Raw genomic sequence first — 13255 nt, forward strand, 5'->3', positions numbered from 1 at the left:
TGTCAAATCTGTGAAGACACAGAGTTTAGCGTTAGAACAAAGTTAAATGTATATCATTGAGCAATATTTTAAGGAGACTTCTGATGACATCACTCATGTTTAAAGGATTTGATTATTAAAATACGATTTTAGCCAAAGAGACTGCAGTGAATAAATACGTCTGATAATTTAAAAAACATATCTACAATCATGGATCACTACAGCCACACCACTTTCACTTTGAAAATAAAATAAACTTTCCACAAAAACACAGGTAGTGTAGAAAATCTCATTGATGGATGTGTGGGACAGAGGTCAAGCCTTTGAATCACTTTATGTGTTTAAATCTATGTTTTTAGAAAGACTATTGGCAGCGGTGTGGGTAAATTCTCTCCACTTACTCTCTCCAGGTCCTTGAACTCCTCGTCCAGTTTAGTTCCCTCAGCACCACCAACCTTCTCACTCACCATCTGACACAAACAGAGAGAGAAGCCCTTTTAAACCAGTATGACTATATTAAGATTAGAACTTGAATGATTCGGGATAAATTGAGAATACATTTTTTCCCCCACAATTTTGAACAGACGAGACAACAAAAAAAAATATAACATGGAATTTACTAGAGGTACATTTCTAACAAAATGTTAATTGCTGCAGTCTATTTAAAATGTTTAATCAATTGGAATGAATTTTTTTTATTTTTTTTTATCAGTTTGAATGAATGATTCAATGACTCATTTATAAATACTTCACTTGTTTCATTACGTGATGAATCAGCGTTTTTAAACACTGATGCAAAAATACTTTTCAAGTTAAATAGTTTTTGTCATAGTGTCTAAACTGTTTACACGAAGCATTGTAAAGTCACATTTTAAACAGTGTTTTCTTAGCTTCTAACAGGCATAGCTAGCATGTGTCAAAGCTATTGTGTTAAGCTAGCAGAGCAAGTTTTATCATGGCTTTCACTGTAAGGAGTAGGGAAAGTTGCAACATGACGTTCTGACAAAATCTGCAGGACAGTGGCCCTCCAGGAGCTGGATTGGACACGCCTGCACTATATGTTTTGCCAGATGTTTAAAAAAACATGTTTCAGATTATTTATAAGCCTTTTTAACTAGTGAGGACCAGTAAAATGTCCTCATTAGTCAGTTGTCATAATATTTCACTACATAAGTGAGGACATTTGACCCTCACAAGTATAGCAGCCAACAGAAGTTACGGTGGCCGACAGTAAAATATGTCGTCGTCTGAGAATGCAGAGAGTAGCCAGTTAAGAAATGAGGTTTCTTTACAAAGATAAATTAAGAAATTAGGTTTACTTAATTATTCAGTAAAACTAAAACTAGTTTTACTAGTTAACTAGTTTAATTAAAAAAAATTATTAGCCCATGATTTACTCACCCTGAAGCCAAGGTGTATATGACATTCTTCTTTCAGATGAATGAAATCGGAGTTATATAAAAAAATGTCCTGGCTCTTTCAAGCTTTATAATGGGAGTGAATGGGTATATATTTTTGGAAGTCCATCAAAGCGCATCCATCCATGATAAAAGTGCTCCACACAGCTCTGGCTGGTTAATAAAGGCCCTCTGAAGTGAAGCGATGTGTTCGTGTAAGAAAAATATCCATAGGCTGTTTAAAACTTTATCGACTACAATAGCTAGCAGATGGCAGACGGCCGTACGCATCGGTTTACGGCGAAAAACTAACCCTTGAACTTGATGCACAACGTAATGACGAACGCGGTTGCCCAGCCCTGTTTGATTGAACCGCGAGAGGCATCAAAAGCCCTATTCGGACGGGACTAGTTTAACATGGAGAGGTGGTGTAAAGTAGTAATTACCAGAGTTTCTCTGTGATTTTAGTCCCGTCCGAATGTACCATCTCAGTAATCATTTCGGACAATGTCAGTAAGTAAAGATTACAGCGACTTTTACCTTCAGTAAAAAGGTCCGGAAAAATGACCTCAGGTAATACTAATCCTGTGCGAATAGACCCGCTGTAAATATGTATGTAAATATTTAGTCATTTCCTGTTTAAAAGTAGTTTTCCACGTTTTTTTCAAGAATGGAGCTTGAATCAGTTGCGTTCTAGACGCTGGGACGAGTCTGTGGCAAAACTCAAGTGTTTTCCACACTTTCCAGATCAGAAAGAAGATCGAAAGCAATTGTTAGAGGCACGAAACATCTTTTAGCGTTAGGTAAGTGCCTATTACCAACACAATCCAAACTAAATTTAATTAACACATCGTTCGACCGGACATAACTGTTTTATATATATAAATATAGGTTGTTTGCACACGTGATATCAGGAAGCAACACACATGACGACACGACAGGAGGGTGACGGCGATGCGCAAATCGAGTTACTCCTCCAACTTCTGCTAGTTTTACAGAGATGAGATATCTTATCCCAAGCGAATTGGCCGTTAATATTACAGACGTCCTGTGGTAAAATTACATTACTCCATCTACCCTTGTAAAGTTAATCCTGTCCGAATAGGGCTTAAAGGAGAACTCCGGTCAATTTTAACATTGAGCTCATTTTTTTGTAAATTTGGAGTGCTGTCAATACAGAGAACAACGACAAAAATCAGTGTTGCCTACACCGTGTTATCCTCTTTTTAAAATTTGCACTCTGTTGACTTCAATGGGGCATATTTTAAACCTGCTTTTACCCTCTTAACATCCTTGATGTGTCATTAAAAGTGCCCAGCCAATGTGAGTGATTCCTTTAGAGTTAACACGGGTGAATCTGACTGCAGTAGATGTGAAAGATATGAAGAAAAATGAAGTTAATTCGGCCAGCGCTCATACCTGTATTTACATCCTGTTTTCGGTTGAAGTCCGAAGTAGTCGATTGTCGAGTTCACGCGCATATGTTTAGTTACCTATGATCACGCGCGTGAACTCGACAATCGACTACTTTGGACTTCAACCGAAAACAGGGTGTAAATACAGGTATGAGCGCTGGCCGAATTAACTTCATTTTTCTTCATATCTTTCACATCTACTGCAGTCAGATTCACCCGTGTTAAATTTACAAATTTACAAAAAAAATGAGCTCAATGTTAAAATTGACCGGAGTTCTCCTTTAAGCTTACACTACTCCTACTTCCTACGTCATACATTACTCTTTTAAATCAACTTGCGTACAGCCGTCTGCCAGAAGCTAGTTATTTTAGGCGATAAAGTTTTAAATATGGATTTTTCTTACATGAACGCATCACTTCACTTCAGAAGGCCTTTATTAACCCGCCAGAGCCGTGTGGAGCACTTTTATCATGGATGGAAGCGCTTTGATGGACTTCCGAAAAAATAAACCCAATCACTCCCATTATACAGCTTGGAAGAGACAGGACATTTTTTAATATAACTCCGATTGTATTCGTCTTAAAGAAGAATGTCATATGCACCTAGGATGGCTTCAGGGTGAGTAAACCATGACCTAATTTTCATTTATGGTGAACTATCCCTTTAATGTATACAAAATTTGCCCAACCAATACAAACAGTCTCTGAGAAAGTGAAGGAAATGCAAATATGTGTCTCCACTCTCCCCTACTTCTGTGATCATTTAAATAGTTTTGACATGGAAATGATGACACTGTGTGGCTAAAAAGACTATTTGTGAAACTGTTTCATACCTAGATAGCCTAACAGCTTTCTCTGGGTCAGTGGCAGCGCAAACACAGATTTGAATGTTACGGTGTGATTTTGTCAAAGCTTTAACAGACGTGGCCGAATCGTTGTTGTTTAGGAATGAGATGTGGGTGTGTGGGTGATTGAATCGAGATTGCGACCTTTTAATGATTAATCGTGCAGCTCTAATTAAAATGACTGTAAAATATGACATTTACAAAATGTAACTGGAAAAGCTTGTATGGATCACACCACAAAATCAAACCAAGACATAAAACACACAGAGACCAGTTAAATACAATTCATCAACAATTTGTGTCATTTTACACTTTCCCTCCACCTCTGTATTCCTCACAATATATAAACTGCAGAAAATGGCTAACTTTTACAAGGAACTCATTTTAGCACCGCACACATGTAAATCCAATTAGCCCTCCCTGCAACTCATTTCTCTTGCGCTCACTTGGGAGGGATCATATTTCCCCCTGTACTTCCATAGCTTTCATTCTTAATACTTTAAATAGCTCCATATTTATTATCCAATTTATTCTCAGAAAATCATTGTGAATATTATTCAGCATATAATGCATTCCTTGCCAACACCAGTGGTATTAAAAACAAAACAGCTCTGTGTGAACCTGTGTCTGCCACAACAGTTGTTATTCTCAGGACTTGGCAACACATGCTCATCCACTCACTCTTTATGTCCTGAACATGCAACAAAGAACCAGAGAGACAGTGATCGTGCAACTGTTGAAACCAGGCCACATGTTAAATTTCAGTCCTAACTAACATATGTTGTTTGTTTTATAGCTTTTCTTCACCCTAATTGGAGGAAGCATATATTTCAACATGGAAAGCACTGGATGTTTGTCATATTACATCATATGAACATTAAATCACAAACACATGTCATTTTATGGATGTGACTTGCCATGCTGAGAAGTTCATTTGGCTATTTCTATGGCTGTATTAAAGATGATTTATCCATAACAACCTGTTTCCTTGAGTTTTTCTCTTACTCTATACTGTAATATTTTCTATTAAAATTAAATAAATTTGCAATGAAATAAAAACATTTTATACTAGGGCAGTCTATTGAATTAACAACAGCTGTAATTTAAATGTAATAATCACAATTATATGTTAAATATTAGTTGACCAAAGCCACCAAATTAAGATAATTCAAAGACATGCCATTATTGTTGCAGACAAAACTATTGAATAGATATAACACACAGGGCCTTTAGAAGTTAATAAATTGTTGCTTTCACATCAATTAACGTAAGCCTATTAAGCCCGCAATATTTTTTTAATTGTTAGTGTAATGTACATATGCAGATTGGTGTCTTATAAAAAAATCCCAATAAATTAATGTGTTAAAGGATTAGTTCACTCCAGAATTAAAATTTCCTGATAATTTACTCACCCCCATGTCATCCAAGATGTTCATGTCTTTCTTTCTTTCTTCAGTCGAAAAGAAATTAAGGTTTTTGAGGAAAGCATTCCAGGATTTTTCTCCATAGTGGACTTCAACAGGGACCAACGGGTTGAAGGTCCAAATTGCAGTTTCAATGCAGCTTCAAATGGCTCTACACGATCCCAGCCAAGAAATAAGGGTCTTATCTAGCAAAACAATCGGTCATTTAAAAAAAAAAAAAAAAAAAAAAAGTTTTAACCACAAATGCTCATCTTTCACTAGCTCTGCGATGCACGTTCACGGCTTCACGCATTACATAGTCACGTTGGAAAGGTCATGCGGAAGTACGGAAAACTCCATCGCATTTTCTCCTCCAACTTCAAAATCATCCGACATCGTTGTTTTACCCTTTATTTTTGTAAAGGGCGTTTTACTTAATCTTTGCATGTTCGCTTTGTAAACATTGGGTTGGTACTTCCGTCTATGTCACGCGTGACCTTTCCATTTCCAATGTGACTACGTAATGCATGAAGTCGTGGACTGGCATCACAGAGCTAATGCAAGACGAGCATTTGTGGTTAAAAAGTTTTTAGATAGTCCTCTGAAGCTGCATTGAATCTGCAATTTGGGCCTTCAAGCCGTTGGTCCCCGATGAAGTCTACTATACGGAGAAAAATCCTGGAATGTTTCCCTCAAAAACCTTAATTTCTTGTTCACCCAGTGAACATCTTGGATGACATGGGGGTAGGGATGTGACGGTGAGGATATTTTCCCAGCGGTTAATCGACGTGTGACAACAATACCGGTATCACCGGCAGGGGCTTTTTAATGACTAATTTAAAAGCGAAACTAAAATGCGCACGTCCGCACGGGCATTCATAATGGTGTGGATCAGAGCGAACTTTGAAAACGCGCGCTTTGTTCTGCTCGCTCCGCGCCCATGGACATTTCTCAACAATAGGACAACAATTCAAATTGACGTGGGGGGCAGTGCCGCGGTGGGAAAGCAATGGAACCGGTGTTGCTTCTGAACACCGACTATCAACACCGACTATCGTAGCAAGCCTACATGGTGGTGAGTAAATGATCAGTAAATTTTCATTCTGGATTGAACTTATCCTTTAACACCACCACTACCATGCACAAGAGCAATCATGAACAACTTGATACAATTGAATCAAGATGAATAGCAGAGTTATTTTAAGCCAAAGACATCAGCACAAGAACACTCCATTACAACTGTAGCTGTGTTTGACATGGAGGTGTCTGCTTGCAGTGACCTTTTCACTCTATATCCTCCTAGGATGTTTGCATATTTGTGCAAATTCATTGTTTGGCAGACCAGGAACAAAGGAAACTAATAAATAATTAACCAGTGTTTTGTGGCATGTCAATGGGTGCGTCCAAATGTCTCCAATATGTTGAGATGGTGAGAGACACTGGATAGAGTTAACGCCATAAACTAGGTGGAAAACATGATACGGCTAAGATTAAGGCAACAGATAAAGACTGACATGTTCAAGTTCCCATCAATATAACATTTAGGCTAAATGAAGGCAATATTATCAGTACTACCTTTCTATTTAAAAACTGAAGATGTTCTGTAATGATCTAGATCGGACACTCCCGCAATGAAACTGTACAGCTCAGTCCGCTGGCGACATGATTATGTATATTTACGACTGGAAGAGGCTTTATCAGCAGGTAAAAAGATAATACATAGGCTCAGCTCTCACACACACTGTTGATAAAGAATGCAAACAACTGCTAACTTTGACACAAATACGCACACACAAACAGGCGGCCACATTGCCGAAGCAGATCCCAGCAGGCGCAGACTGAAACCAAGTCCACACTCCATAGATAATGCTGTGCTTGTGAGTCTAATGAAGAGAAGAATGCATGACTGTGAGTCAACTTCTACAGAAACAACGCAGGAATTTCAGAACAATCCCTCTTGCACAATCCTCACACACAATAAAACAAATGTTAAGTAAATGTGTTACTAGATAGACACCTGCTTGGATGGTTCTGCTTTTTTTGTTAAAAAATTACTTTCTCCTATCCCATCTTACTATGCCCAGAAAACTGAAGGCATAATTACTCACAGAAGTGTAAACGATGTGTCTCAATTAAAACATTGCTGTTTGTAGCATCTCAACAAGCCTGACACAGCAACACTGGCGTAACCAATGGCATCTGTTTTTCTGACCACAGGAAGTATTCAGGAAACCTGTTTATTTTTACTGCAGTGGTGCAGAAATTACCAACTTTATGGCTGGCATCATCCAGAAAATGTATGTTCTATTGCACCGATCTCACAGGTTGTTGGAGAGGAGGGATTATTGCCCCGCCCTTGCGGTGCACAACATACAATTCGAATCGAAAACAAATACTCTCTGATTATTAGGGGTGTAACGGTTCGCAGTGAGTGAATGAAACAGTCGAGGCATGTGAATCGGTATCAGTGTGTACTGGATCCGTGCATTATATCTTAAAGGGATACTCCACCCGAAAAATGAAAATTCTGTCATCATATACTCACCCTCATGTTGTTTCAAACCTGTATGAATTTCTTTCTTTTGCTGAACAGAAAGGAAGATATCTAGAAGAATGTCAGTAACCAGACAGTTTTAGATACCATTGACTTCCATAGGAGAAAGAAATTCATACAGGTTTGAAACAACATGAGGGTGAGTATATGATGACAGAATTTTCATTTTTCGGTGGAGTATCCCTTTAAAGTGACAGCGTGCTAATATTCCTGCTGTCTGTGGTTTTAATGTTAATCAAACAACAAAATACAAAGAAAACCCTCCCTGCTCTAGATTGAATAGCTTTTGAACTTTAATAAGAATTCGTCTTTAATTTATAGTCAAATATGCAATGTTATTTTACAACTTCTGTACCTGAAACTAATGTTAGACCTACCTAAAACACCTGAAAAGCACTGTTTATTTTATTTGTATCTTTGCTCTATTGTATTTATTTGTGCTGTTGCTTGTAGTTAGATTATTTGTTATTATTTTCTTAATTTTTATTTTTATTTGACAGTAGTCCTTTTTCCCCTGAACATAGCACATACAGAATTATACAGAAAACGTAACCCTAAAACTGTGATACAAATCCGTGAGTAATTTGAACCGTTGCACCCCTACTGATTATGTAATCCAAATGAAAGGTGCATTTCTTTCTATACTATTCACTATACTAGAGATGACAAGTCAGCAATTTCAACTTCATCTTTGTAGTCAACACTGACTCAGAAAACACTAGTTTATTAATAAACAATTAAAATGTCTCGCTATTTTTTCCCGACACATTCATAATCATTACGCTACTTTTGCCAGTTTGCGGCAAGCTTTATGCGAGCGCTTGGGCGCGAGGCAATCTCAAAGTAGCTCAAACAGTTCTACGGACAGCACACCTAGAGGAAGGCTGGACTGAGGGTGCGACTGGTATTAAGAGTGTCTTTTGGCAGGGTGTCCGGCTTATGTCAAGTATTGATTACTGTGGAATGCTGGCATGAGTTCTCTGCAGCACTGCAGTCCAATAAAAAGAGCCAAGAAGAGCAGGCGAGAGCTCTCCAACCCCCCTTAAGTGTTGCATGATTCATACTCTTCTCCGGCCCAAACACTGGCCATTTTCCTCTCCCCTGCTGCACTCCTCCACTCATGTAGACCCCCCACTGGGGATCTGAGCATGTTCCTGACAGGAAATTGGGCAACCGTTTGTCCCTTCCTGCTGAGATCACCGAACAGTGACAGACATACGCTGCTTCCCCTACATCTGTGACCATGTGCCCTAAGGAAAACACAACCACTGGCAAAGAGAAACTAATAAATTAATTAACAAAAAAAAAGAAGTTAATTCTTGTCTTGTCTTGTTAAACAAGTCTTGAGTTAATTACACCAAAGAACCTCCTCACAACACCGCCAGAAGAGCAGCCAAAATCAGGGAGAGGTTTTCCTGACAACACATTTGATTGTCTTCACAGGGTCAAAGTGAGAATTTTGGCACATTTAAAGCCAACACACTGCCTGCTGCGAGCCCACGCTCAGGTTTTGTTTCATTTTGCCATTCCCAACATAATAACAAGACAATGTCTAGCCAAACTAGATGGACAAGCTTTATTAAAGCTTTTCTGGCCAGATATATTGAAACTAAATTTTCTCCAAAGATTTGCTGAAACTGAGTTTTTGCTGTTATGCAGTTCACTTTCATGCTCCCATTATATGTATTATTAATATATTGGACAGACACCATTTTAGTCAGTTTTCTTTTACCATATCACATCACATTTATATAAAAATAGGGGAGAATTTTAAGTAATTTCTCTACTTTGATCAAGCTGATACTGTGAACATCTAACATGAGAAAAATGAATAAAAAATATTTCCAAGTGTTTCTTCATTTTTTCCTTGCTTTAATCAAATTGTATCAAACAAAACATATGTTCTTGTTAGTAGTGTTTTATTTTACAATTATTTTATAGTTTTCTGTTCTCATTTTCACTTTTCATCCTGTTAGAATTGTAATATCCAATTAATAAAATAAAATAAAAACACCATTTCCTTAATGACATCACAAATGTAACTAAAGGAAAAATATCAGCACAAACATGAACAAATATGCAATGTGTGATTGACTCTTAGATGTTTTGTTGTAAAGCTTTGTTTCAACTATAAAAAAAATTAAATACTGTTTGACAAAATTACAGAGACTGGTTACTATTGCTTGTTACATTTTTCAGTCTGCTAATTGTATTGTCATCGTGTAAATAATAAATAATAATTAGCTGAAGTACCCAAGCTTGACCAAAACATAGTTCTGAAACCTTGCAATACACTTTTATAGAAATAATTTCAATGCATATAAGCATATTCAAATATTCAATATATTTTATATGCATATTACATTTTAAAAGAGCTAAAAGATACTAATGACCCAAATGGTGCGTGTTCAATCACATGCAGGTTAATTTAACCCACTGACAAGTTACATGGCTGACTATTTGCCCATTTGTAAAATGAAAGCCAGTGTGACAGTGTCAAATTTTCCAATTACATATTGCCAGCATAAAGTTTGAACCATAGAAACAAAAGAGCTACAAACACAACATCCATAGAAGACGTGATTGTCCAACAGATGCTAATAAAGGGAACAGCGGTAATCTTTGGTAAGCCTGATGCTGCAGTACATTTTTGGCGTATTTCTACGCAGAATTAGAATATACATGTACATATTTTAAATAACCCGGTTTCATGAGTAGATCATAAGCATATGCTCAGTGCAAAATCGTTCATTTAACAACAGTAAACGTGGCAAATGGACTGATATAGTAAGGACGGGGGCGTTGTATTGCAATACCAAGCTAAGAAAACAGACACTCTTCTGCATATTTTAACACATTCCAACCTCTAATTAGGTCTGAAAGCGTCCATAAAGTGACACTGACTATTTATGAAAGCTGTCAAAAATATTAAATATGGCAATGACTGTAAGTTAGGACAAGACCGACCATTAAAACACAAAGCAAGCAGTTTATAACTCTACAAAGGTATGACATTTAACAATAGCACGATTTATATTTGTAAATAATTAGAAACAGTTAATTACAACATGGAGAAAAACACACAATACACTTTTGAAATGCAGAATAGCGGGCAGAGGTGCCGCATTTTCCGCTAGCCCTTACTGGAAGTTTAGCGCAGCGTTAGCATGCTAAGCTATCTGGCACAACACTGCGGTCCAATGGAAGAAAACAACAGAAAAAAAGTAACTCGCAAACCTGGCTGGCTTTGTAAAACTGCTTCTTTAAGCCCGCCACGGACATCTTCAAGGCGTAATCCCCTTTTCTCGACGAAAAAATGACTTGTAAAGTAGGTTTTATACTGACACAACAGTGTGATAAAAGTCAACGGTCGGTGAGTGAAATATAAAACTCAAGTCCTCAGATAAACGATAAACGACACCCACTCCACAAAAAAAAAAAAAAAAAAAGATTCCAGGTGGCTGTTGGGAAAGTTTTTTATCAAGTTATGATATTAAATGCTCTTCTGGTGGCTTTCTACTAAAATGTGACTTTAATACGGTTAATAGTCCATCCACCGCATTTGTAAGTCTTGAGAAACTAGCGGTTTCCTGCGCAACGCAAGCACATTCCTAGCGCGAGCGGAGAAGGGACTGGAAAAGGGACCGAAGCGCCTTCTACCGCTCACGACATGTACTGCACCCACAACTCCAGTGCTTCTGTTGACCAGATGATGGTGCCAGGTGTCTATTGTAGTGGAGTTCTACAAAAAGGCTGATAGTTTATTAAATACTATGCAAATTATTTTTAATGTTTTTAAAAACTTTCTTATGGGTTTCAATCTCTTCCAAGACTGCATTTATTTGATTAAAAATACAAAAAACAGTAATATTGTGAAATATCATTACAATTTAAAATAACCGTTTTCTATTTGAATATATTTTAAAATGTTTATTTATTCCTGGGATGCAAAGCTGAATTTTCATCATTATTACTCCAGTCTACAGTGTCACATGATCCTTCAGAAATCATTCTAATATGCTGATTTTCTGCTCAAGAAACGTTTTTTATTATTATCAAAGTTGAAAACAGTTGTGTATTTTTTTTTCAGGGTTGTATGATGAGTAGAAAGTTCAAAAGAACAGCATTTATCTGAAATAGAAAGCTTTTGAAACATTATGCACGTTCAAAAATTTGGGGTTAGTACAATATTTTATATTTTATTTTTGGTAGTAGTGGTAGTGGTGGTGGTGGTGGTGGTGGTGGTGGTGGGGGGGGGGGGGGGGGGCAAAAACATACAAAAATGTAATATCATTTATTAATCATTTATGAACGCATACTGATGTTTCGTAAATAATTAGTTAATCATTTACTAATCACTTGTAACAGAATTTACAAAACACACATAAAATGTTAGTATATCACTTGCTAATCATTTATGAATGTTTTGTAAATGATTAGTTCATCATTAACTAACCTCTTATAAATGATTTACAACTGAATGTTATTATAAAGTGTTACCGTTAGAAGCGACCAAACACCTCCACGTTTTCCCTATTTAAATACAGTTACACGACCAAGTATGGTGACACAAAATAAAACGTGGCGCTTTTCTAAGCGGGTAAAAAGCATAACTATAATGTATGGCGTAGGGGTGGGATAAACGATTATTTTTTAAACGATTAATCTAGCGATTATTTTTCCGATGCATCGATTAATCTAACGAATCATTTTTCCAGTCCGATTCGATTATCTCCCCAATCCCCATTAATTGACTAATAGCAATTTATACATGTTAATTTACATATCTGAATGAAAAAAACATGAATTCCTTAACATTGCAATATATGTTTATTGCTCTTAAAATTCCAAAATAAAAGACTATACAAGTGCATAGTAATGCATTCTTAGTCAGAGGTAGCATTCAAAACACATAGCTTACTGAAACAAGCTTACTGAACACATAGGGCCTAGCTTCTTTCAGATGAAAATAACAACAACTTGATGTCTAGCATTCAATAAAAAAATAAAAAGGTCACCCAAAATACTTGTTTAGAGCAATTGAAAGAATACAGTAACCAATGTAAACTTGGGGGCTTTAAGCTAATACAGAGAGTGCCAACAACAAATAAATAAAAATTAACAGTGGGAGCCAGCAGCCTGTCATGGCGTCCTTCCTGAACCAACAGAATTGAACATTTATGTTGAAAACACATAGTCCTAGCTTACTGAAAAAAGTGCATATTTTAATTCTTCATTCACATAAAAATAACAACAACGTATAGTAATACACTCTGCCACTCACCTTTTTCTTAAAAAAATAAATAAAATAAAAATACTAATAAAAAAAAGTACTTAACTAGAATTTAATAAATGGAACATTATTGTAAAGTGTTACCGATTTGTTATACACCGATTCAGACGTCTCGTGAGTTCAGTGTTGGACAGATCAGTTGTTTTAACCATTCATTAAAGTGAATCGGTTCAAATGAGTCATTAGTTCGCGAATCGGACGTGTCATTAGTGGACGTGTAGCCTACGGCAAGCGTTGTGTGATTATCCCGGCAGTTTATTTTTTACCACAATTCACACTCCGCGGTAATTCAAGAGAAAACAATCTCCGAATGCTACACGTGAAACTTTGGTCTTCCGCCCTTTTTCTATCGTGTCTAATGATTTTGAT

The 13255-nt window shown here is 36.9% G+C and overlaps 1 protein-coding gene across 4 annotated transcripts in view; it reads right to left on the reverse strand.

Annotated features, from left to right (window-relative positions):
- sh3gl1b (SH3-domain GRB2-like 1b) overlaps positions 1-13255 on the reverse strand; it is a 32749-nt gene that overhangs the window by 8186 nt on the left and 11308 nt on the right. Inside the window, exons 1-2 of one of the 4 annotated variants that reach the window (XM_082188509.1) lie at positions 10831-11227; positions 381-449 (exon numbers count right to left, since the gene is read on the reverse strand). In XM_082188509.1, coding sequence (XP_082044635.1) covers positions 381-449; positions 10831-10875 — 114 coding nt within the window. In that variant the 5' untranslated portion in view covers positions 10876-11227. Of the gene's footprint in view, positions 1-380; positions 450-10830; positions 11228-13255 lie in introns of those variants that run through there. The other 3 variants (XM_082188512.1, XM_082188511.1, XM_082188510.1) reach the window with 3 other exon arrangements.

The sequence above is a fragment of the Leuciscus leuciscus genome (assembly GCF_965113295.1).
Source record: "Leuciscus leuciscus genome assembly, chromosome: 13".
Lineage (NCBI taxonomy): Eukaryota > Metazoa > Chordata > Actinopteri > Cypriniformes > Leuciscidae > Leuciscus > Leuciscus leuciscus.